Genomic DNA, 26,602 nt, shown 5'->3' on the forward strand with positions numbered 1-26,602 from the left:
ATGTACTTCTGTTTGACTCTTAGGTGTCTGTATCTATCGCTACATTCATGAACTTGCCTGCAAATGGGATCAAGCCGATGAACAGTCATCCACAAGCATCAGGATTAGGTTGAGACGAAATGAGGACTTGAACTTCAGATCTCTCTTACCATTTGGAGGTTTGACAATACTCAAGGTGACCATATTATATACATGTTCATCACAACGTCTCTTGGCATGCAAGATACTAGTACCCGCCCTCTCCCATCGCTAGACATTCTCATTGGTTGTCGCTATCTGGGTTTGATTGTAAGTCAGTTCCAGGTTACAATCTGAGCATGTGCAAATAGAAGTCGTTGCAGATCTTCTCTTCAAACTGACTTGCAACTGAGGTATTTGGAAAAGAAAAGAAAAATATGGATAGGTCTACACGAAAAGTGTGGTATAGAATATTCATGTATGATTTAGGTGCATATCAGAATGCACAGGAGAATGTGTATTCTTTTTCTACTAACTTTACAGAAAATTCATACAGCATTTACATGTGGCTATGATTATGTACATTTACAAGGTTATTCATTTTCCGAAACAATTGAAAGGACAGAAGGGATGGATGAGTAGATATATTCGTCAAGGAGAAATATTCTTATATGCGGAGAAAGGATGTAGATGTAAATGGAGATCATACAAGGCGTATTTTCATTGAAATTATAAATGACCGTGGAAAGAATGTTATTGTAAAAGGGTATATAATAGGCCACGTCGCCAGCTGGCGCAATGTGATGTTGTTGTTGTTGTTTTGTGTGTGTGTTTGTGTGTGTGTGTGTGTGTGTGTGTGTGTTTGAATGTGTGTCTAATTCAATTCTTTATATTTTCAATAATTAGAATGAAATTCATTTACTTTTGGGGAGACTTTGATATCAATTCATTATTTTTCTCTTCCTGCCCATATAACAAAATATATCGGCCAATTTCCGTTCTGTCACTATTTCACTATTTTCTATAATGTCTTTGAAAAATGTCTGTATAACAAACTTTGACTTTCTTTCTTCGTGCAATACTCTGTCTGATAATCAATATTGTTTTAGAAAGAGGCACTCTGTTTCGATTGTTGTTCTTAGTTTTGTTTGTGTGGCCTCTTTAGCTATAGATAATGAAGCGTGTTTCATTGGTTTATTTCTTGACTTAAGGAAACCTTTTGATACGTTAGATCATTCAATTTTGTTATGCAAACTATATTAATTATGGAATACGGGGATATTTATGGCATTTGTTTGAGACGTATCTGTTTAATCGATATCAGTTTTTATCTCTTGACAATCACTGTTCCTTATGCAAACCCATTCGATGCGAAGTGCCTCGGGATTCAATTATTTGTAACTCATCTCAGCTTATGTATACGTTTTGTACTGTGAGAAATTGAGAAAATTGAACAAATGTTGGTTGATAACATATTACATTTGAATAGTAAAAAACGAAATATAATAGATGTTATTTACTAAAAGATAAAAAGTGAGCATGGTAGTATAACCATTACTTTCAATAATCATGATAATAATGTGCTACTTCTGTAAAGTTTTTAGGTGTACATATTGATCATGAACTGGCATGGGGCACTTTAGATATTTGAACACATTAATTGGTGCCGTTTCCAACCGCATAAATGTGCCGCACACGACACAACCCAAAATAAAATGTGCTGGTGTGTTGTATCACCTTTGCATTTTCCAAGGAGTATTTTGATTATGATATATCATACTTTGACAACCTTTCATGTTTATTACGGCAACGTAGGTTGGTCTAGTTATCTTGATTGTTTTATGAAAAGGTTATTTATATCACAGGCAGACAGGGGGAAAAACTGTTCGATTAATTTCGAATGTCTTTTGTAATGCCAATACATTGAAAATGTTTCATGTTTACATTTTATTCTGTTGTAAGTTCTATGTATTGAGTGACACAGTTTCCATACAAACTTGTCTTTTACGTGGGTCCCTCTCTTCCATTAAAGCTATTATTTTGAATAATTAGTTCCATAATAATTATACACGTACAATTTTTTTTTGTAATACATTTTTCTTTGCATATGTATCGACAAAAAGCATGTGTTATTGGGAATAAAATTTCGTTAGAATTTGAATTTGAATTTGAACAAACATTTATAGAAACAGTATCTTTTTCAAAGGTTTCATTCTTGGAATAATTTGCCGCCCGTTATAAAAAAAAAAAAAAAAAATCCCGTTTCTTAATGGTTTCAAACGCGCTTAAAAAAGTTCATCGGGTTTGCCTTCTTCCCGTTACTGACTGCGGGTCTGCCTTCTTCCCGTTACTGATTGCGGGTCTGCCTTCTTCCCGTTACTGACTTTACGTTACTTTTATCAATGTTATGATTTCCATGGTTGTGTTCTTGTTTTGTGTCCTTTGTGATATTTGTGTACTTCTGGGGGTAGCATGTCATAAGACTTTCAATTCTTTTTGTCGATCTCCGTTCTTTATATTTGTACAAATTGTAGTTGCATGTTCTCTTAGTTTGTATTTCAACGTTTGCTTATAATGATTGAAATTAATGGAACTGAACTGAACTGAATTGGCACAGCATGGTTATTTTACTACTTTCTTACGAAAAGATCAATCCAAAGTGATTTAACAAGTTTGTGGACTTCAAGAGGTCCTTGCAGGCCATGCTTACAAACTGTGACCTGGGTTTATTGGTTGAACCCCACCCCTTTTGTCTATCTAGCTATCTCTCTTTCTCTTCCGCTGCCTCTCCCATTCTGATCCTTACAAACAATGTTCATTACTGAATGTGTCATGCTAGGTTATACTCGTGGTTACTAATAATGTCAGTCCAAGAACACACAAAGTGAAATTGCTAATAATGTCAGTCCAAGAACAGCTACAAAGTGATATTTGCCAGCAGGTTTATAAACGAAATGAATGTAATTTCCTCATATCTCTAACTGTGACTTTTCGGGGTCATCCCACAAGAATGACACCCATGAGTCATACAGCCCTCGAGTCCTACAGCCCACGAGTTCAACACTAGTCAAATAAAGCTCATGAGACCGACACTAGGTAAAACCAGCCCATAAGTTCGACAGATATAACACGTGGTTTAATGTGTCGGTCTCGCGGGCCTTGTTTGCTTAGTGTAGAACTCATGGGCTGTATGACTCGTGGACTGTATAACTCGTAGGCTGTGTGACTCGTGGGTGTCGGTCTTGTGACGCGCACCCGATTTTTCTACCTAACCCCCGTTTGTTCGGTTGAGCCGGTTTGGCAGGAACGTGCGATCTCACGTTATATATGCCCCCGAGTTTGGAGACTCGTGTATTACAACGATTGTACACAACTTCAAAGAACAATCTCAACAGACGATTACGCAAAATGAAACCCCAACTGGAATTTCTTTTAGATAAAGTTCCCACCTTGGTACACTGGCTGGGTAATCATACTTGTCAAATGTATATGTAATTATTGATGATAATGATAACGATATGATAACACTAAACATATATCGTGTAGCTATAATACTAATATACTCTATTGCGTATTACAAATAGTAGTCATGACATGCATAATTGAAACCTAAGTAGCATTCCTTTTTTCAGAAGGTGACATTTTTTTTGGTTTGATTTACGACCAGAGAGAGGGATGATTCCCTATAATTTCGATGCAGCCCATGAACGCCCTGTTACCAAGGGTATTTTTTATATCCCTGCATGAGGGATGTTTTAATAGTGTTTGATCCTGCATGTGACCTTCAGAGACGCAAAAATATTTGAGATGATGATCGTAACTCTAGAAGTTCATGCATGCGTATTAATGTCGACAAGGTCAAAGCATATAAAAACAGTGATCGAGACAATGCGTAGTGTTTCCATGTAGGCCAAGAAAAAAATGATGATTGCAACTCCTTTATGTCGTCTCTCTAAGCCCCAAGACCCAGAAAAGCGTTGAAGGATTCATAAATTTTCCGTTATTATCTTTATTCTTACATCGCAATCTTGTTTTAAAATCTGTTCCAGGTTGCAACATTACCTTGGGCCGTCTTCACAGCGAAGTCTAGCTCGTGAGGATGGTCCCCTGCATTTCAGTTAGTTTCTTAAAACTTTGCTTTGAGTGGTTCCTTTCTTGATAGTGTAGGCCTACATTCATTTTGAAATTCTAAATATATTTTCATATTTTCTTCTGTATGTATCAAATGTTATGTATGTTAATTTCGCATACGACCATGCCGACGCTTGTTACATTCTATATTCAATTGGTTAGATTTGGAAATAAAACTTGACTAGAATTTTTTTTTTCATTACTTCTAGATTCTGTATATTACTGTATCTTACAACAGATACAAATTCATGTCATACAGTGCTTGCTCTGTGGATGCCAGAACTGGAAAGGAAATGTATTGATTTGCAAGTTATTATGTCCTTCTGGTTCAATATCCTTTGAGTACTCTAACCTTTTCAAAACATGACAAGTCAATATATATTTCAGTCAAAGAAAATATAAGCGGCAGAACAGAAATTATCTCAGGCAATCATCAATTCACTTCGTGATGGACACAGTGTTCTCTGAGTGGATTTGAAAGTAGAAAGAGACAAACAAGTAACATTTTATTTTCGTTATTAACATCAAATCATTAACTACACAGTTAAATAATCTATTTCATCGCTCGAACGATAATGAATGATTGACAATCAACTTAATGGCATCTTTGTGATATCTCAGGGTATAAACAATGAGACAAATAGTGATAAACTTCACTGCTCCTGGCTTCCTGCCAAATCAGGCCGTTAAACAAGCCTGACAAAATTGCAATAAGCTTAGACGATAACCTAGAGTAACTGAATCGTATGTAGGTCTTCATATTGAGTTCCAACTCAAGTATGACACATTTGTTCTTCAGGATGAACGTGAATGCTCTATTTTTCAAGAAATTTTACAAGGTGACAATGTAAGACTGCAGAAAGTTAACTGATAAATGTCAAATAGTTTCTGAATGGCAGTTTATGAGTCGATGCCTAATAAAAATGTGCATGTCACGTCAACTTCAAATGAAAATTAACATGGCGATTTTATAAATCTTTCACGCCATGTCCCCTTCAAATCACTCCAATCTAACTGTCAAATCACTCCAATCAACTGTGTAAGATAAGAGAAAGAGAACGATAATTACCAGCAAAATGTCAACACTCATTTCATTCCGATATAATGTTAATCGAGCGAACACCTGAGTGAGCATGTGCAACTAGGAGACGTCGATGTGTAATTAGCTCCGGTTCCTGTAAAGGTCTAAAGCCCGCCGCACACGACACAACCTGAGGTCGTACATGTAAGTCGACCTTCCGATCATTTTTTAGACAGGTCATGCGACCATGCTGGTCCTATGCGACCGGTGTTTGCTGACGTCAAACCGACAGTCGGAAAGTCGTACAACCTCAGGTCGTGTGGTGTGAAGCGTCTTTGTCCATGGCATAGGTCACGTTACGAATAGAAATGTCGCCACAAAGCATAAATATGTCGCGAAATCGTGACATCGCTCATTTTGAATAATCTTTGATTAAAGGTGATTAGTTACCACTCTACTATCGCCACTTAGTGATGCATTACGCATACATCGTAATAGTTTTCTCACGCACACACGTGCTATTGTCACACCAGCCCCAACATAAATTGTCACAACACTAATTATCTACTATTTATACCGTTCTACTGGATATTCTGCCAGCAGTTACTGAGTATTTTCAAATACGGAACCTCGTACCACACACCTGAATAAGAGTTGCTATATAAGTTATCAGGGGCTATTGTTAAATATACATGCAGCTGTAATGGGAGAACCATTCTCGACTAACACTAATCTTGTGCTAACTTTTGGTTTCCCCTTTAACAACATTATCTTCTGCTTTTCTGGGGTTTTTTTTCAGAACCTTTGTCTATGCATATGTCTACATTACATACTTATTCATTCTCTTTGCCTTTTCAGTGATAAATGTATCACAACGAAACTAAATCTATTTACCACATGTATTCTTATGTAAGATAAATATAAGTATGTAAAATATATGCTTGCATAGCTGTAAGAACCTTGTACAAAATCATTGTATTCTCATTAAAAAAAATCGTGTTATTGTATCTTACCCTATGGAATTTCATGTTATCATATTCACATGTATGTTGTTAATAAACTAAACTCAACTCAACATTGTTCTGTTTTGTATAGGTAGGTCAGATTAGGAAAAAAACAATTGCAGGTCAAGTGAATACACGCACAAAATTTAATACACACGCACACACACTGGTGTAGTGTTGAACAAGCGCACAAAGTGATACATGCATAAAATCCTCTTTCATTCTCTTTCTCCATAATCTCTTGAATATCAATGTATATTACATTTCCAAAACATTACAAGTTTATCCACAAAAAAAAGAGAAAATCTTGACGTTGGAATGTTTTTGATGGAAAGAAGCAAGTAGGAAAACCAGCCAAAACGTGCGAACACAATTCTGCAGTGGATTGGAATTTATAGGTTTAATTTGCTCGTCCTATTTTCTCGCGTACACGTATATTATCTTTTCAAAGAAGAGGTATTTTTGAAATAGAGTTAGAGGAGGATGCGTTCAAGTCACTGCGCCATAGACAATACCTATCGTTGTCAATTCCTTTGAATAAATATCAATGCAGATGACGTAGACACTCGAATAACATTGATAATACAATATTATCAAAAAGTAAATATGATGTTTGAAAGAAATCTGATAAGCACTTAAACACACCTATCGTTCTCCGGACAGGATATGAACGTTAACCTCACAATTTGTTCTTTTCTTCTTAATGTAAGTGTTTGAAAGCTGCCTACATTTGCATCACAATGAACGGAATGTTTGTCGAAGGTTTTCGTGTGGCTCATTACGATGCGAGTCCCCCGTTTTCTATTATTAAAAGGTGACCGAGGGTTCTTGGGCTTCCTGCCCAATCTACCTGTACGGTATAGGTAAACAAGGAGTACGTCTCATAGCGGTGTCGTCACAAAGACACACAAAGAAAGAGATAATCTGGCCGGGTCTCAGTGATTCAGATTGTGAATTGAGACTCAAGACATCAGGTAGAATCACCACACACTGGCACCCGAGCGTGAGGGACTTCTCACGTCTTTTTATGCTTTTTCCTCACTCGAGTGCAGGCGCGTCTCGTTTTCTACTGTAAGCAATCTCGGATTCCGTTGGAGAAAATCTCGTGACTGTTGTTCCATTGAATCATTTTGCTCTAAAATGTTTGTGTGAAGATATGCCTACACATTTCAGAATGTAACGCCATGTTGTCATGTTGAAGTTTGTTGCAGCTTCACCAGTCCAACCTAGTGATCTGAATGTCTCTGTCTTCCTTCCAAGTAAACTGTTCTTAGACCCTTATACATTGTATGAGCCTACAGTATTACGGGTAAGTATAACTGTACTCACAACGAGAGTGACGTATATAACTGTGTCCGTACTATTCTATTACCAATAGAGAGAACAATTAAAACATTTTATTTACTATTCTTCAGGGCTCATGTATTACCACTTACGTAACCACCATGTTATTTTTTAATATAATCGATAGTGGGACATTTAAAGCTATATTGCAGTACACCATCTATGCCCACACGACGATCAGACCCTGTAAAGTTGTAAGTATACTCGTGAGGGCACTGAATGTCCACTAAATCATGATTCCACTTTTAGTTTGTGCCTGCTCTTTACTTCCTGGACACGCGATTTATATTTGAAGTAAAACTATGTAGGATCTAACTTAGCTACAGCGTGTTAATTGATCAATATGCCAATCTGCCACGTACCAAAAATCAGTGGTATCATAATTATAGTGTAGCCAGCGACGCGCGATTGTTGATGCAAAGCAGACGTTGTCCAACATTAGGATATTTTTGTTGTCACTTCTTTCGTGTTACTCGCTGGTATCATCTAACTATATGTCCAATCCTTTTGCCTTTTGTGTGTGCAAGGAAATATTCTCTTGTTTGTGTGAAAGGAAATATTCTCACTCAGTAATATGCTGAAGATAGTTTATCTATAGTGTTTATTCATGTTGTTTTATATTTGTGGCAGGTGTACGTGGCTCGGTGTTCACCTCAACGATTTCCAGAGACAACGTGAATTCAGTGCACCACAAGGAAGCTGCTTAGACAAGTAGTCATGCGATCAGCGTTGGACGACTTAATGTTCAAAAGAGGCCGTGACTAGTAAAAGCACCACCATCACAGTGTTTATATCGGGGATATGACTTTGATATGCCGCTGGAGGAGAGAGGACACGCATGAAAGCAAAATTAAACATTCTGAATGATAATCAGCTTATCGAAAGAGAATATAACACACCATCAAGCTTATAATGACATTCTACGGGACTGTCTACGAGGGGGTTTCCTCCCGTCTCCTGCCGATATGGACTCGCGTCGTGGAAGTTTCCACCGATGGGCGATTAATCAGTCGAGCCTTTTTCTGGTACATTTGGTTCATGATTGTCATGGCAACCATCTCAACGCTGGCGTTGTGGGCGTCTCTCGACGCAAATTATGGTAAGCAAAAATGATATCGAATTCGTTGGGAAAACATGAAGAGAAAAACTACTCCTTGGTTCATGTTCGATCATACGGAACACGTACATGAGACAACCACTGAATTTCCAAAAGTTTATTATCGAATGATAGATACATGTAGATAGGTAGATAATAGGTATATAAATATATTGATGGATATATTACCTTTACACACTAACTTACTTGACTGTGCTTCAAGATTTTTGTTTCGATTTTCAAACATTCAACTCTAAAGCAATAAGTCATCCATGACTTCCCATTTACTTTCGTTCTCTTTGATGGGTGATCTTGCTACATTTCAAACTTTAATTTGGTACTACATATGTATTAAAATTGAAGTTGTAATCATGTGCAAGTAAAAAAAAAAATACAGTTACGAACATTGGATCGCGAGCTTGATTTCACCTTTTGGTTTCAGAAACAATCATCATTGTATAAAAGTCAAAGCAACACTATCATGAAGAATTATTTCAAGCAATTCATGTGCATACATGGTTAATATGAAGTGTGTACTCTCGAGACGATACAAGGCGACAATATACAGTTTTACAAATCCCTATACAGTACAATAAAAAGTACGTAAGGTTAGTACATGCATAAACCACACGTTATTTTGTTTTGTTTTTCTATGTGATTGTCTTGGACCTCTGAAATATAGCAATTATAACTAATGAAAATGAATGAATTGCTTCTGTTTCTATCTAATTCATCATCTGCCATTAATGTTATTTTGTATGTACCTTTACTCTCAACTTTTTTTTTCCAGTTGTGATGCTTCAATTCTTTTTGTTTTGCTTCGGTCCGTTTTAGCATTTTTAGCATTATTCTTTCATTTTGTAAGGCTGAACTCTGCTCCAAGGGATTGGTGTGCACATGCGTGTGTGCCTTATGACCGATTCGCTCGTTTCGTTTTTTGTATTTTTGCCCGTATAGTATCAGTATTATAAGTGTCAGCTGTCTTTGTTATTTGAATGATGTTGTGAGGCTATAGTCCTTCTCTTTGCACTATCGCATATAGTTTTAATCACATTATTCATTTGTGTGTCAGGTCATTCTGAAATCTCAAGTCGTCATGTGCGCGACACATCGGAAAGCGTCGGACTGCTCGATAGTTTGTGGTGGTTGTCAGGTCGATTCGATGTGATGCTCAGTGGGTCGCGGACTGTTGACATTAAAACAAAAAGTAAGAAAACACCTCTTGTCTCCTTCCTTCTGCCATTTTTATCTTCTATCTATTTTTTTTTTTTTTACTGAATTCGTTACTGGATTTAAAGCATCATGTTTTTGTATCTTTATACTTGTTTCTAAACGTTTACAGTACTATACTGACCTAAAAATCTTTGCCGCTAAGTAGTGTCCATTGATTCATTTCATGCAAATTTATCATTCTCATTTTTATATTCTTCCCTACTAGAAAATGTTTTTGGCCCTGTCTGTCCAGAAATAGACATTCCTGGATCGGGTAAGTAACGCATGATTTTGTGATTTTGGTTTATACATGTTATACAATTTGAATGAATTAAAAGTAAGTTAGAGAACATGGAGAGGGGGAAAAGAGCGAATGAAACTGAGTTTTAAAAAAAAGAAAGTTGAAGGGCGGGAAGGAGAAAGAAAAGAGCAAAGTAGAAACAGAGAGCTGGGTGAGAAAAGAGAGAGTAGGGAGGGGACAGGGAGGGAGGGCCAGGCAGCACAGCAGACGGTAGCAGACAAAGACGGAAATGGCGGGAGAGAGAAAGTGTGAAACAGTAAGAGAGGGAGATAAGAAGAGAACAAATGAATGAGAAAAAAACTCAAAATGGTATAACTATAAGATGTGTATGAATGTCTATGAAATTAGATCCAGATTTGTTCATCTCCACAATTTTGATCTGTTAGGGTGATTACTGTCTATTACTAGTAATGCATACTATTCAATTGTTGAGGGTAATTGTATTCTCTTTAAGATGTATGTGACAAGAGTGTGATGCTTTTTTTTTTGTCTGTACTTTGTGTCTCTGCTTATTCCACGTTACAGCTTAGGCGTTGCCTGTTACATTGTTTACTGACATAATGTTGAACACAATATTAAGGGCATACGTGATAATGTACGCTGAGAGCGGTGATGCATGTATTATAGTTTCGTTAATTTAACACGCTGTCAGCAGCAATCGTTTGAAATACAAACAACTGAAAATAACAAAGACACAACACAATAATCGTTTCAGACTGTAGTCATTAGTGTTATGCAAAGTATGACAAGTACCATTGGTCTGTATGAAACACAGTTTCTTGGTCAAGGCACACTTCAGTGTATTCATGGTAGCAGGGGAACATTGAGCTACAACACTGTCTCCATGTTGAGAATAAGCAGATCTGCATCTTTTTACGAATTTTATTTCTTTTCACCCAAAGTGACTATTCAATGTTACTTCTTTTTTCTCTTTTTTTTCTTTTTTTTTTTGCAGGGAGGAACATGACTCACAAACTGAACGAGACAACGCTGTTCCACGTAGAAGAAGAGGTTCTTCAAACGTTCACCATCGAAGCGCGAAAACTCAACGCAGACGGCAACAGCAGGCTTCAGAGGTTGCTAAGGAAACAGGGAAGTAGCCACGCCTCCGTCTCGGATGTCCTCAGTGTTGGATTAGAAATGGATGACTACATCCTGCTACCGGGTGGACGCTGGATTCCAACGACGTGTACACCGAGATGGAAGGTGACGAACGTGTTTGATGAGATGCTAGGTTTTGCATTGTCTTGATTTTTGTGTTTATTATTCTAGTTCCATGAAATATATTCACCGACAGTATCAAACGTCTTTACCTAGTTATGATACTTCTTTCAGTTATTTACAACGAACGCACAACTTAAGTGCAGCGTTCAGGAAAAAGAGTTGGACGAAATTACATCTTAGCTGAATGGCCCAATAAACAACCTATGGATATATTGTATTACAATTATTCTTTCGGGTTTTTTTTTTTTTCCATCAGACTGCATTATGTGCAACGTTCATTCATGTTGTATTTGCATAGACGAACAGTATCTTCACGTGAGGAGCTTTATTTAAATGTAGATCGAGTGATTCATTTACACCGTTGCTTTGCAAAGCTATAGTGAGGTATACAAGAATAAAGCATAACCATGTTTACTCGGTCATGTTTTCAACGAAACTGCGGGGAAAATTGTTGAGAAGCAACGTTAAACGTGCCGTGAACTGACGGGTATGCCACGTCAGATTTAGTCAAGTTCACCATATTTCTATGTCCGTGTTTCCATCCTCATCTCAGGTTGCCATAGTGGTTCCATTCCGAGACAGGCATTATCATCTTCCTATATTGCTACGCCATCTTGTGCCGTTCTTGAAGAGTCAGTACTTGGAATTCGGCATTTATGTAGTTGAGCAGGTTTGTGTCTATCTCTCCCTCTCTATCTCTCTATCTCTCTCTCTCTCTACGCACACACACACACACACACACACACGTATATATATATATATATATATATATATATACAATCATTGTATATATATATATACATATACATATACATATATATACATACATAATATATATATATATATATATATATAAACGAATATATAATGTATGTATATATGTATGTATATATATTACATATATATATATATATATATACATATATATTTCTCTTATCTTTGTCTACTTTACCGTATCTATCTTTTCATCCATCCATCCACCTAATGTCCTCTATATTCATCTATCTCGGTATCTAGCAATCTACTATTATATTTCTAGCCACTGATGTATGCATATCTTCAGCTTTCTATAGCTACGAATTGATCTTCATTTTCACATATTATTAAAAAAAAACATCAACGTACGTGTTGCATGACGACTAAGAACCAAAGAGTTGGTAGGAAAAACAAGGACTTGCTATCATTATGATTACAAGCATATACTATAGAAAACTCAAGACTCATGTTTTATGTAAATGTGCAAAACGACTGCTTCAGAAAACTTCTTGTCATTGCTGATTATGAATGTTCATAAAATAATCATTTACTAGTGTACTATTTTGTCGTGTGGTTCAATCAGGCCAACAGCCTGCGATTCAATCGCGCCATGTTGATGAACGTCGGGTTCGCCGAGGCGCTCAACTTCACCACGTACGACTGCTTCATCTTCCACGATGTGGACCACATTCCTCTCAGCTATGGCAACTACTACGGATGCAGCGCCATGCCACGGCATTTCGTTTCCGGCGTCGATAGATGGAAGTACAAGTAAGGAAGCAGCCATTCCCCAATATTATTTCACAACAATTTCATATTCTGTAACAATCTCAAAGATTGACGGTCGTCAAGCATCGGGGAGATCAAGTTATCATGTAGCTTAAAAAACATACTCTGTAGAGTTTTTTTTAAGTAAACGTGTATCTTTTCATACAATCATGTAACTGGGCCACACTATAGAGACAAAAATTTGGCTTAGAATACAAAAGTAGAATTCCACAAACTCTCTTAAGTTTTCAAGTGGCAGCTTGTTATTTTGCAATCAGCAAATAGTCGCCTTCGGCATTTCGATGAAAGTCAAAAAGTTCTTTGATACCAGCTGCCACAGTTTGATGTCCTTTGGTGATGGGACGGCGAGGGCATGGTAACGTGCGTTGGTTAATCTGCGTAATTTTCACCACAACGTAGGAGACGATGACTTGTATTCACAATGCCGGAGGCCCGTTGTTAATCTAGATATCTATAGCAAAACGTGAGTTCAACACAGGTCATGTCTTATAATTGTTTGTTACACACTATGTCTTGGTACAGTATAAGCAGATTCTACATTCGACGTGTATCGCTTTGACAGTAAATGATTTGATGATACTTAATTTGCAACAAACTCTCAAACGTTCACTAACGATTCCCACAATGTAGGTTATTGTACGGAGCATTCTTCGGTGCCGTGACGGGTTTCACGCGGAGCCAGATCGAGAGGTTTAACGGGTTTCCCAATGTGTACTGGGGGTGGGGCGGAGAGGATGACGACATTCTGGGAAGAATCCGTTCGCAGGGACTGGCCAAGACAAGGCCCTGGGGCCCAGTCGGGTTCTACAATGTCATCCCGCATCATCATAAGAGTGCCAAGAAAAACATGGATAGGTACGGAGTATCATTTCTCCCTGCATCAATGATTAAAGCTTTTTCTAACATCATTACATTGATTCCTCCCTTCCTGTGGTTAACATTATTCACTTAAAGGAAAATAGCCAATACAACAAAAGAAGCCCAGCAATTTCTTTTCATGTCGCACAATACATTAACTTTTTTTACACTCCCCGTTTCTTTCCTTATCTAAGTCGCTTTTATCTCATCAAGGTGCTCAGTACCATGCACATACTATATAGTAGCTGTTTGTAAAGCCTTTTGAGATTTCTCAGTTTTACTTATCAAAAAATTACAGCTGTACCATGCCTTCCACCGAACTTTTGGTGCTCCCATTGACTGGGCAAAAAGTTCATTCATATAAACTGCGTTTGATCAAAAACTTAAAATCGTAACTGTGACTGCAGATACCCTTACGTTATAACTCTCGCTCCTCTTAAATGTCACTCCTGTATTTTATAATTTGCTTGAGTAGACTGCACTTTTCTACGATTGTACCCAGCAAGTGTTTTTCGCGGGCAAATTGCTGTGTGAGCCCTGATGCTTTCGTTTTCTCGTTTCTCAGTACTGAATTGGTTTTCATCACCATCTTCATCATCATCATCATTTAAAAAGCACGAGTGATGTATCTAACATTAAATTTGTTTGTATCGTGGAAATTCTTCATGAAAGGAAAAGCATACGTGACTACAGTGTACTTTAATATCAAATCTCTTTTTATTTTCCCCCACTCTTTCGTCTTCGTAGAGTGTGCCTTCTCACTCATCACCGAGAGCGCATAGAAACTGACGGTCTCAGTAACCTGTCCTACAAGAATAGGCACATACAACTGCTCCCTCTCTATACGAACGTTTCGGTCGATATCAGAGCTCTGCCGTACAATAAGGACTGGCACGTTTGCGATCGGGAGGCCGAGATGGAGAACCAGGACCAGGGCCAGAATGGTCCCGGAGAGCACAAAGTTCCCATCCAGAAAGAGTACATCGATAAGAAAGCCGAGGACCAAGAATTACGCAAGCCAAAGAGTTAATGAATACAATCAATAACAGGATGTCAATCCAGTGGCGTTTGTGCGACGCCAGTTCATCTTTTTGTACTCATTGCATTGGTTCATGAGAACGATCTCATGCATTTCGGTTGATCTGCGTTAACACATCACACATTCTCACTGTACTCTCACAGATCATTATACCGTAACTCACTTATGTTAATTGATGCTATCAAGGAAGTGAACTGCTTCTCAGTAGTACGACTACCATTCCGCGTAGTTTCCTCTTTCAATGACGCTAGTAAATGTAAGTGAATGCAGGTAGAATAATATTCACGGATCTTCCTGTTTTGCTTATATTGTCGATGTTGAAACGGACCGTTCATATTGAAGGTGTGGCCACAAATTCTATCCAATATCCCAACATCTCAAACTGGAAAATGCAAGACGACATATTCAAACATGAAGGTGCTTCCTGTTTCGTATACATTGGTCCTTGTGCAGCCATGCATTTTTATGGTTTTGAAGGCAGAATAAAAATGCGACATTGGAAAATGACAACATGATTTCAACGGATAAAACACGTGAATTATCGGCAGAAATCATTAAAAACATTATGCCGCCCCAGAAAATGTATAAATAGGACTTTTTGGGTGACGAAGTATTGATTATGCTGTTGAACAGTACACTTTTGGACGTGAAAAATGCATGCCGTTCACTTTCGCCACCTGCAGTGTCTCGATGCCTTCGGTATCAAAGATAATCTTTGAATGAAACATGGTTGTTTGTCTGTGGAATATATTTCATTCAAACCAAGAACAACAAAAAATAATCGTTTAGCATAATCAACATGAAGTGTGTAATCGAAAAAATCGGTACAGTATCAACAGATCAAGGTACAGATATGAGGAAAAATATTGTCGTTAAAAATGTCTCCATTTCTTGGTTTTTTTTTTTTAAAGAATGCAATCAGATTTTGAAATTCTGCGCTTTCATCAACCTCGTTTCGTTTGTTCATTGTTGAATACCGTAGTTAAGTCGAGTTGTAACGTCATTTCAAAATCTAATCAGCTACCTATAACAATAATTGAACCAAGTCGCGTGTAACGGGAAACTTATCGTAATCAGTCCAAGACTGTTAAATCGGGTGCACGTAGCCCTTGTTTTACTTCGAGTACTCACTCGTGTTTATCCTATTTTGAAATTATCTATCAAACTCTGGTATATACGTCACAAATAGTTAACGTATTGACTTCAGTAACAAGCAAATTAAAACTCACCCCTGATAACTGTAACAACGTGGACTTACAACCCCCATCATTTTGTCACACCAAAGATACCATAATACCGTATATTGGGCAAGGATCCTTAAAACAATATGTCAGTTAAAAGAGAATTACTCAACGGTTACTCGTATATTTCGCTTAAATACAACTCATTAACTTTGAAGGCTGAACTTGTAATATTTCTTTCAAGTTGAACAGGAATTGAGTCGGCGTAATTCAGGATACATGTTTATCTTATCTTTTATTTTGATATTGATGAAATTGTAAATTCTCTCATTTTCATAATCACTGAGCAAAGGTTTGTAATAAACAACTTGAGACGAATGAAACAACTCCATTCTCTTCGATCGAAATACAAAAGATATGGATTCTTTGTGCGTGTGTGTGTGTGTGTGTGTGTGTGTGTTTGTGTTTGCGTATTTCACAAACTTTTTTCAGGTAAACATGCATCGCAAATGGGACTTCGGTAAGAAAAAATGTAAAAGTGATGAAACTACCGCAAAGTCGAGACTGCCGTGCCCCCCCCCCCCCTTGCTTTCAAATTTCCTGGGCATTTACAGCAATCCTTGATGTCAATGTGCATACACATGTATCTTAACGATCAAAACAAACGACCAAAATGTGAATGGGCGTGAACATGACTTTGGGGGCGCTCGCTCTCACACAATCGACGAGTTCTTCGCGTTCAATGCGATGTTAATTTATCAACATGGTATGACAGTTCTAAACTGCTTGCATAGATACAATAAAAAGATTGAAGCCATCGATATTGAATGCATCGATCCAGACAAATTGTTCTCGTGGAAAATGTCACATCTCCATCAACCATTAATAAAGTGACTCATAGGGTCACTTGAGGGCATGTCCCTTCACCTTATTGGGGGTACAACCGAAAAGACAAGTGACTTGCAATGATATTGAATATTTCAATTTCCTTGCGATGGCGTGTCACTGTTTGATCAGGTGAAACAAAGTCAAGAACAGGGTTTTTCTTTTGCTTTATAATTCTCTGTGAATAAGTGTGTACAAGTTAATAAATCCTCACATTCGTATAACTCGTCTTGCTGGGGGATAATGAAATATGGATAAGACTGAGTGAGAATGACAGAGAGGCTTCGGGGATTTGTTCAACATCATCGTGTCACTGCTGTAACTGCGGCTTTAGTTCAGTATAGTGAGCAATGCTGCTAGGTGAGGTAAGCAGTACTGTACTAAGACGCAGGTCCAAATCTAAGGCTAACTCCTTTTTTATCTTTCTTTTTTTTGGGGGGTGGGGGTGGGGGGGGGGTTGTTTCATCCGCACTGTGTCCATGATAAAATACTATAGATCAAGAATGCGATCTTACTCATGTAGAATAATAGCAAAGAAAATCTCCGTAACTATTCTCTCTGAAAAACAAACAAAAATACAATCCTTTAATCTTCTGAAGTTATACAGTACAAGAACATTACAAAGGGATACACTTTTCAATTATTTTGTCCACATTGACATGCACGGAGCAGTGGCGGATCTAGGGGGAGCGCACCAGGCGCGCCTCCCCCTTTAGGTTTTGTTAAAACAAAAGAAATTAAAAGAAAAATGGGGGCGTGCGCCCCCTTCAATTTTGTTAAGGAGCCCCCTCCCCCCCCCCCCCTCCTTTATTGAATCCCATAGATCCGCCCCTGCAGAGATAAGCACTATGTAAAGGCTAGCATAGACACGTCTTAGAAAAACAGCGTGGCTATCTCCTGTGCCATAAACGTTTCAACAGGACATTGGGGACAATTTTAACTTTTGACAGAGATACCTTAAATATGGCATGTATATGACCAAGGAGGTTCAAGAGATGGAGTTACAACCTGACTAAAGATTATTCAAACATGCTGTTCTTTGGTGGACGCACGTATTTCACACCTTTGTACCTTTGATGGTCAGGGTTCGATGCCGCCGTCTTTCTGAGCATTCTGAAGATTGATTTATAACGCTAAAATGTGTCGGCTTTCATATTTTCATCGTTTATTTATCAAATGAAATGAAATTTCACTTAATGATAAGCATAATTTATAAAACAGAAGTAAACCCTGTTGAAAAAATACGTGCAAACGCGTAAATCTATGAGTTGTTTGTTGTGAAAGTATTTGAAACAAATGTATTTGATTCAATTGAGTATATGAATACAAAAATGACCCAAGTCCATGGAAGACCATTTCGAGTAAACTAAAAAAAAAAACTTCATAACGTTTTTATTTGTCCAACAATATTCTATTTAACTGTGATGGGAAGGCAACATTGTATATACAAATTAGAACATATATTATTATGACAATTAACATTTACATTAATTGTGGAGAGGCCATTTTGTGTGGTGGACTTGGGTCGTTCTTTGATTCATATGGACTTGGGTCGTTCTTTGATTCATATACATGATATTCTGCTATAGAGATGAGAGAAGGATGAGAGAGGGCGCTCTTATATGAATGCAAGAATGACCCAAGTCCTTCATTCTTACATTAATATAAGATTTAACTCATTCATTTCAGGCACTTCCGGGGATAATTAGGATTTATCATTTATACACAAGATGAGTCCATGCATAAGCTACAATTTCCCATGTCAAACTGAATTTGGCCAAAAATTGGACTTCGGTCGTTCTTATATTCAGGTCTTCAATTTTCTTCCGATCTGAGGGGCAGCACCAGTTTAGTACATACTTCAAATACATTTGAATGGAGGCATGGGACTGTAGGAATAAAACTCCATCTCTTGAATCTCCCTGGTATGGCAAGCAGTATACAGAGATTAATAAATTAAAAAAAAAATCAAATAAAACAGCCAAAACACGAGCCCGTCTCTTTCCATTACATATCTTAAATATATGGAAAACTTTTTCAAAGAGTTGATAAAAATACGCAGGGAGTCCTGTTTTCCAATTGTACAGAGGAACTCTTAAACAATGTAAGGCTCCTACATGAGATACATTTATAGTACTCGGTTTCTAACAGAAGTCGTTCAAGAAAATTAAGGAAAGGAAACAAAAAGAAATAATGCACCATTTATGAGCAAAAACTTATTTTTTTACATTATGGCATGGACGTTCGTCGATGAAAGATTTTGATATCACAAATTAAAGAACGCTACTTTGATCATGATAGATTTTCTGCGAAGAACAACCCAATAACAACTACATCGCCATTCAGTTCTTGTCTGGTATAAAACAGCTCTTTTTTCAAAATCATACATATGAATCTTCCAATAATGTATACACAAAGCGCGTCGTAAATTCATTCTTCCTTTAGGTCTTGTCGGAATGCAGTTCCTTCCTCTTCTCGAAGTAGTACATGCGTTTCTCGTCGTAGGCGGCGCGCTTGGCTCTCGCACTCTCGCTTTTGGCCTTGGCCGCTTCCATCTTGAGCTTGATCAGCGCCATCTTGGCTGTGTGTTCCGCCCTCAGATTGGTCAGACGTACATGCAGCTCGACAGCCTGAGGATCACTTTCCCCTTTGGCGTTGGTGTGGAGACGCTGGGCAGAAGGAGGCGGAGATGGGTGCGATCGGAGGGAAGGAGGGCAGGGAGGAGGAGTGGGCAACGCGGAAGCAGATGGAAGAGGGTGTGGTTCTGTAATCGACTCCCGTTTAATGACTATTTTCGAGGGCACTTCCATGACATCTGCTGGGCTTGAACTTGAATTGGAATCGCTGTGAATTATTTGAAAGAACATGAATATCAGAAATTGTCATCAATTGAATTTCAACATAAAATGAATGAAAGAAATATATTACATATGTATGTATATGATATGCCGATGTATGGAAATATGGCAAATACAATATACATTGTACAAGTATATTGTGTATATATTTGCCAATACAGAATGGCAACATTGCTGCAATAAAATCTTACGATTCTCCAAACGAAGAGAATACCCACGAGTCATGCAGGGTATAAGGATATTCACTAAGACCATTTACTATTTACTATTTAACTAAGACCAAATTAACCGATATCTACATTGTGAAAGTTTTCGTAAAGACCGGTCATCGTATTGCAGACATATCATCACACTGATTAGTTCCTTGTCTTGCGTCTAGAACTTGATACCTGAACTATTATTTACAAGGAATCTGTTCTCTGAATTTCAATGAAATAGACATACATTGTAACTTCAATTCGTTCAACTTTTTTTTTTCTCACACAAACGTATTTTTCGAAAAGAAAAAATAAACTGTATAAAAATTTATGACAAAATTGCGTCTTTTATAATGAATTCATACGTCAAACTAATTTTTCTCCCAATATGCAATAACCTTACATTTTTTAATGAAAGGGCAATAATCGGTTGTTTGGTGGGATTAATTTACGCTATTGGCTGTTCATTTTGGCATGAACCGTTGTACAGCAAGCTACAGATTTGCAACTCGAACGCTAATACAATGTACATGTACGTTGGACAATAGAAAGTTATCTCGCGCATTGTGAAGAACATATTCATTTCTTTTTCATCTTTATGGGGGGTTTTTCACTATACAGCGCTGTTTACACCCTTCGCGTACACTTGTAGCAGATGCAAAGGTCTTTATTTTCATGCATAACTGAAACGATTTGGATTGTGAGAGTTATAAAAGCGCAAAACTTAATTCATCTATTATGTCTTGGTAGGCATAAACTTTAAAAGAGATCCATGTAGGCCTACTTCGGAGGTATAAACAATTCAGATTCAAGGGGAGGATCGAGGGGCGTGTAAACGATAAAAGCTGAAACGAACAGTTTATTGCTGGTGGTAAATCAGTATTTCAGGGTGATTTTTTATAGTGCTACAGTATTTTGGCACAGCTATCAAAGCGCCGCGATATCAGTAAAATGTGATTTTTTTTTCCAATTTTTTTTTCTTTTTTCCTTTGTAAGGACTTACTGAGGCTGATCTGGGGAATCTGTTGACTCAGTCTGCTCTACTTTCACCTCGCCCTGCCTGCAATCTGGGACGACTTCCACAATGTCCTCCTCGTTTTCCTCCTCGATCAGCACTTCATCGTAGATCACCGCGTCGTGCCTCTCTGCCTCCTCCTCGGGAGTTCGACTGGTCGATGCGGCACTGACATTGATGGCCAAGTTCTTTGACACAGACTGGCCAATGCTTCCGCTAAAACTTTGTACGATGCCATTCCTGGTCTCCACAACAGTCGCTTCCTCCTCCAGAAGGGGAACAAAATCCGTTATGGCCTTGGTATCAGGTTCTAGTCCAAGGTCGTTTATGGCTAAAACCGTCTGGTTGCTATCGGGAACCCAGCCCCTGTGGTCCATGGCTTGTCCGAGGCATGCCTTCACCAACTTTGCCTGTCGCACCTTGGCGCGAACTTCCATGCGAGCTCTGTGTTTCATCCGCCGCCAAAGTTCGCGGATATCCTTAGCTGTTGCGTTGTGTCTGCACGGATAGATGGTGATGAACTCTTCGGCGATGGTGGTCCACGTTGAAGTTTTAATGCTATTCATGCTGAAATCATTCATTACGGAGTCAATGACCCCAATGTGAGGTTTAACGATTTTCAGAAGTGTTAGACGTTCTTCCAGCGAGAAGCTGGCGTTGCGAGGCTTGTTGTTCATCATGTTGGAAGGAAGGAGCTTGGTTGCACTGGCCTATGCACAGTTGACTCGGTGATGGGACCTTCTCTTCTCTCTCATCGAAGATAGTTATGCGATAAGTCTATGAAAGAAAATAGTTTATATCATAGAAAGATTGCGTTGGTTTTCACAGGAGCATTAGGCGAAATTCCTATTTTGTATCTTAGAGCAGAAGATTCCTACCCTATACAAATGAGGTGCCCCGAAAATATTGTAGTCTCGATCAGAGCACTCTCGATCGTGGTTGTTACATGATTTCATAATTAATGTTATTACATGATTTTATGATTAATTGCATCTTTTACATTCTGACCATGGCAGTATCCATTGCGAGATACATAGCGTGAGTCGTCTTTCATGGCAGCATATTGTTAGCTGTATGCGATTCACTGCTGACTGATCCTATAGGGAACGTTAATTCCATCATCACAGTAATGTCCACGTTGTATCACCCCTAAATGTAATATCAATGTTAAATGTAATATCGACCATAAATGTAAAACACCTTAACCCTAAATGTAAGAACAACCCTAAGTAATACATTTTAACGCTAAATGTAATAATCGAGTCAACCCTAAATGTAATAACCGGAGACAACCCTAAATGTAATACGTGTCAACCCTAAATACATGTCAACCCTAAATATAATATCGACCCTAAATGTAATACGTTTTAACCCTAAATGTAATATTGACCCTAAATGTAATACATGTTAACCCTAAATGTGATACATGTTAACCCTAAATGTAATATCGACCCTAGATGTAATAACAACCCTAAATGTAATATCGACCCTAAATGCAATAAATCTTAACGCTAAATGTAATATCGAACCTAAATGTAATACATCTTAACCCTAAATGTACAATGTAGAATAATAACACCCCTAAATGTAATACATTTCAACCCTAAATGTTATATCGACCCTAAATGTAATACATTTGTAGCAAACCAAGGAATGATAAGACTCTGTGACTTTTACAAATCCAAGCAATATGCTGCTCTTGACTGCTATATATACAAAGTTTCGTCATATCCCCTACCCCCTGACCCTTTTCCCGATATTCTGCGTTGTGTACACTCTCTATAATGAGGTGTACATTTGTATTAATTTAGGGTCATGATTACTTTAGGCGTTAAAATGTATTTCATTTAATAGGGCTGACATGAATTACATTTAGGGTTGAAATGTATTACATTTAGGGTTTTTATTACAATTAGGGTAAAGGTGTATTACATTTAGAATCGATATACAGTTAGGGTTAAGATGTATTACATGTAAGGTTGATATTACATTTAGCGTTAAGATGTATCACACTTAGGGTCGATATTACATTTAGATTGAAATGTATTACATTTAGGGTTGTTATTACATTTAGGGTTACAGTGTATTACATTTAGGGTCGATATTACATTTAGGGTCGATGTTACATTTAGGGTTGACATGTATTACATTTAGGGTTGTTATTACATTTAGGGTTGACACGTATTACATTTAGAGTTGTCACCGGTCATTACATTTAGGGTTGACTCGATTATTACATTTAGCGTTAACATTTTTTACATTTCGGGTTGTTATTGCATTTAGGGTTAAGGTGTATTACATTTAGGGTCGATATTACAATTAGCGTTGATATTACATATAGGGGTGATAAACACGTTCTTCTTTGAACGGCCGGGGGTGGGGCGCCTTTTGAATAAAAGTCCCGTATTCCCATCACCAATTGGATGGTCTCGAAATACTCCAAAACAACTCATTTTCCAAATGGTGGAAGCTAAATTTGAAAGGTACTTTTTACCATTGGGAGCAGTGATTTTAAAAAGATTTTCGAGTTATCAAGTTTGATGCATTATATGTGTAGGTGAGCTGTATCACAAAACGTCCAAAACATTTCGCAATAGAGCCTGAAATAAAAGGAGATATCGCATTTTTTCTCAATTAACCATGTTATGATATAGACGATTTTTTTCTTCTAAAAACAATCTTACATTTAAATAACTAAATATTGTTCAATTGTTTTATATCAACAATATTTAACATTGATTATGCTGAGTAACATCTTATATTGGTTATTTTTATCCCTAACACACATTTCAACACTATTTTGAAGCACCAAAGCTGGATTTTTTCATCTACATACACCATGGTAATAATGATTGCCTTTATATTACTTACAACCCTTCTTCCTTCTAAATAATCATAATGTGTTCCCTTTGTAGGGCATTTCAAATGATGTTGAAAGTAAGCCTGACTAAACTTAGAAGAAGTCAACTCAAATTGCAGTACAACAATAAAACTTTGATCAAAATCTAATGTAAAATAAGAAAGTTATGGCATTTGATATCATCAGGAAACTGTTCATGAACAGTCACGCAAATAGTGAAGTAAAGATGTCACCCCTCACAATTTGTCATAGGGCCGACAGTTTCTGCTAAATATTTGTGAAATTCCACAGGTGCTCATTCTTGCAATTACGCCCCAAGTCTAAAATACTAGTACCGACCTACCTGTATCGATCTAACTCATCATTATTCCGAAGTCATTTAAATCAGGAATAACATTTTTAAAATCTTACCCTTCTATAACAGTAACAATGAATTTCCGTTTCATTTTTTTTTTAGACAATCAATTGAAATTTATGAGGTGACGACATCATAATATACCTTGATCAACTGAACGAGAAGTTCTGTTCCAGCAATTATCGATATTTTCACGATTTCCTAACTCTCATATTTTCCCTCATTGTAATCCACTTGTGCTCGATCGTAAGATATTACTAAGTACTCTTTCTTAAATTATCAAGCAAACTATATGACTGGAAGTCCTCTCTAAACTGCTATAAATAGATATAGGCCCATATGTTTATTACAATATGCCTATATTATTGTGTACACGTGGGATCAACAAGTAAACGACATTTTTTTTTTTCTGACGCAATATACGTTTTGTGCTGGGGATAACTGAATGACGGAATAAAAACACAGTTGGACATGGATTCTAAAAATCTTTAGGGACGACTTGAATACCGTCTTCACATCCGCTCCATAAAGGAGTTTAGGGCCTACAAATGATTGAGCGTTTTGTGTCCTTTAACCGGAGGGCCAAACCCCCAAAACTCGCTTACTTTTCGAGTGAGTTCCACTCTCTCAACAAACTTAGTAGACCATGCTTATTTTCAAATATTTACTGAATTTGTTATTTGAGAGATAGAATTTGATAGAAACATCAGATTTCAAAAAATTTGATGTCATATGATAGAAAATAAAATTTTCTACAAGTTGATACCATTTTTGTTGGTTATTGTAATAACTGGATCGAAATTTTAAGGGAAAAAGCTAATTTTTTAATATTTTCCTGAAAAAAAAAGAAAATCATCAAATGCTTGATTCAGTATAAGTCCATTGAAGTCACAGAAACACTAAAGAATTATCTTGAAACGTTTCAAGAAATTTGTTTGACATATGATCAATATTTGGAGAACATAAGGGGTCAGTACCATTTTCGGTTCAGGAATTATAGGTCTCAAACTTGAAAACTCATTTTATGGAAAAATGGCCACTTTAGTTGTGACAAGACTTTGCTGGTCGTGAAAAGTCTGCGTTTGCCAAGACTACCACTGTACACGCTGGCACTACTACAGGAGCGCCAGTGCCAGTGCTACGCGTATAGTAGTCTTGACAAACGCAGACTTTTTCTTCGACAAACAAGGGTTTGTGCCTGCAAACTAACTTTTCATACCAAGTGGTAGCTCAGGTGACGCTGATCGCTATTATTTTAAAGTACAATAGATTGTTCTGAAGCAGATGAAATGAAGCAAAAAATATTTTTCAAATAGAGGTAGAAGCTTGAAACCTGGCACCAACCTTGCTATAGAAAGTTAAAGACAAAATTTAGATCAATCACTTAGTGTATTGACTTAGTGTATTGCGCCAAAATATATGTATTATTTCGATTTTGATATAATTTTTGTCTATTCTGCTGTCTATTTATATGTTTTTATATATTTTGAACATTGTAATGCTATTTCAAACAGTCTTAGGTTTTTATGGAAACATTTTTCAGAATGCATCATGAATATTTCTCTAAAAAGTATAAAAATGAAATTTAAAAATGTTTATAAAAACCATGTAGAAATCAACATCTTCACCATATAATTAATATTTGGAATGGTCAGTTTTGTATTTGGTTCAGGAGTTATAATGTCTAAAACTTGAAAACTCATTTTACATAATATCATATATTTACACGCATCTGTTCCCGAGACTTCACAGAGGGTCAAATCTAAAATCGTGCTTACCTTTCGAGTTCCACTCTGTCTATAAACAAGACCATGAATATTTTTAACGTTTCAACATACTAAGCAATATTCCATAAGTACGCCTCAGTAGATTTGTTGCAAAAACCTAGTGAATTTAACATTTCAAATATAAAATTTGATAGAAACAGTGGATTGCAACAAATTTGATGTCATATGAAGGAGAGTAAAACTTCCTAAAAGTTGATACCACTTTGGCTGGGTATTGTGATAAATGGGGGGAGGGGGTTGTTTACTTTTTTGGGGGTGGGAGAAAATCCATATTTTCATATTGTTTCGAGAAATATGAAAATGCATGGTTTTGGATTTATCAAAGAAGAACTGAAGGATTATTTTGAAACCTGAGATTGACATTGCGATTTACTGAGACACAATTCATATTTACGGAATTACAGGCAATATCATACACTGTTGACAAGTTAACTTCTAAAACTTGAAAAAAAAATGATATTCATGCATTTGCATAAAATGTATTTACATGGCCACATTATTGTAATACTGTAATGGTCTAGTGACTTGCAAGTGCCTGCAAACTAACTTTTCATGCCAAGTGGTAGGTGACGCTGGTCGCTATTACAGTAAGTATTTCATCGTAGGTTCTTCTGAGGCAGATAAGATTGAACAGAAAGTATCTTCCAAAAAGAGAAAGCTTGGAATTTGGCACAAATTTTGCCATAGATGTGTCATATTTTGCGACAAAAATAGTATCCACACAAAATTCA

At 37.2% G+C, this 26,602-nt stretch overlaps 1 protein-coding gene across 1 annotated transcript; it reads left to right on the plus strand.

Annotated features, from left to right (window-relative positions):
• The first annotated feature begins 8,370 nt into the window (after window positions 1-8,370).
• Window positions 8,371-14,724, plus strand: LOC139738074 (beta-1,4-galactosyltransferase 5-like). Its single transcript, XM_071648736.1, has 8 exons — window positions 8,371-8,557; window positions 9,627-9,761; window positions 9,993-10,044; window positions 11,027-11,273; window positions 11,845-11,961; window positions 12,631-12,818; window positions 13,467-13,691; window positions 14,442-14,724. The coding sequence occupies exons 1-8, from the start codon at window positions 8,371-8,373 to the stop codon at window positions 14,722-14,724; spliced, it is 1,434 nt and encodes a 477-aa protein (XP_071504837.1).
• The last annotated feature ends 11,878 nt before the right edge of the window (window positions 14,725-26,602 follow it).

This window comes from Diadema antillarum, unplaced genomic scaffold, assembly GCF_040938485.1.
Source record: "Diadema antillarum isolate AM-2024a unplaced genomic scaffold, OU_Dant_1.0 seq00000720_RagTag, whole genome shotgun sequence".
Taxonomy (NCBI): domain Eukaryota; kingdom Metazoa; phylum Echinodermata; class Echinoidea; order Diadematoida; family Diadematidae; genus Diadema; species Diadema antillarum.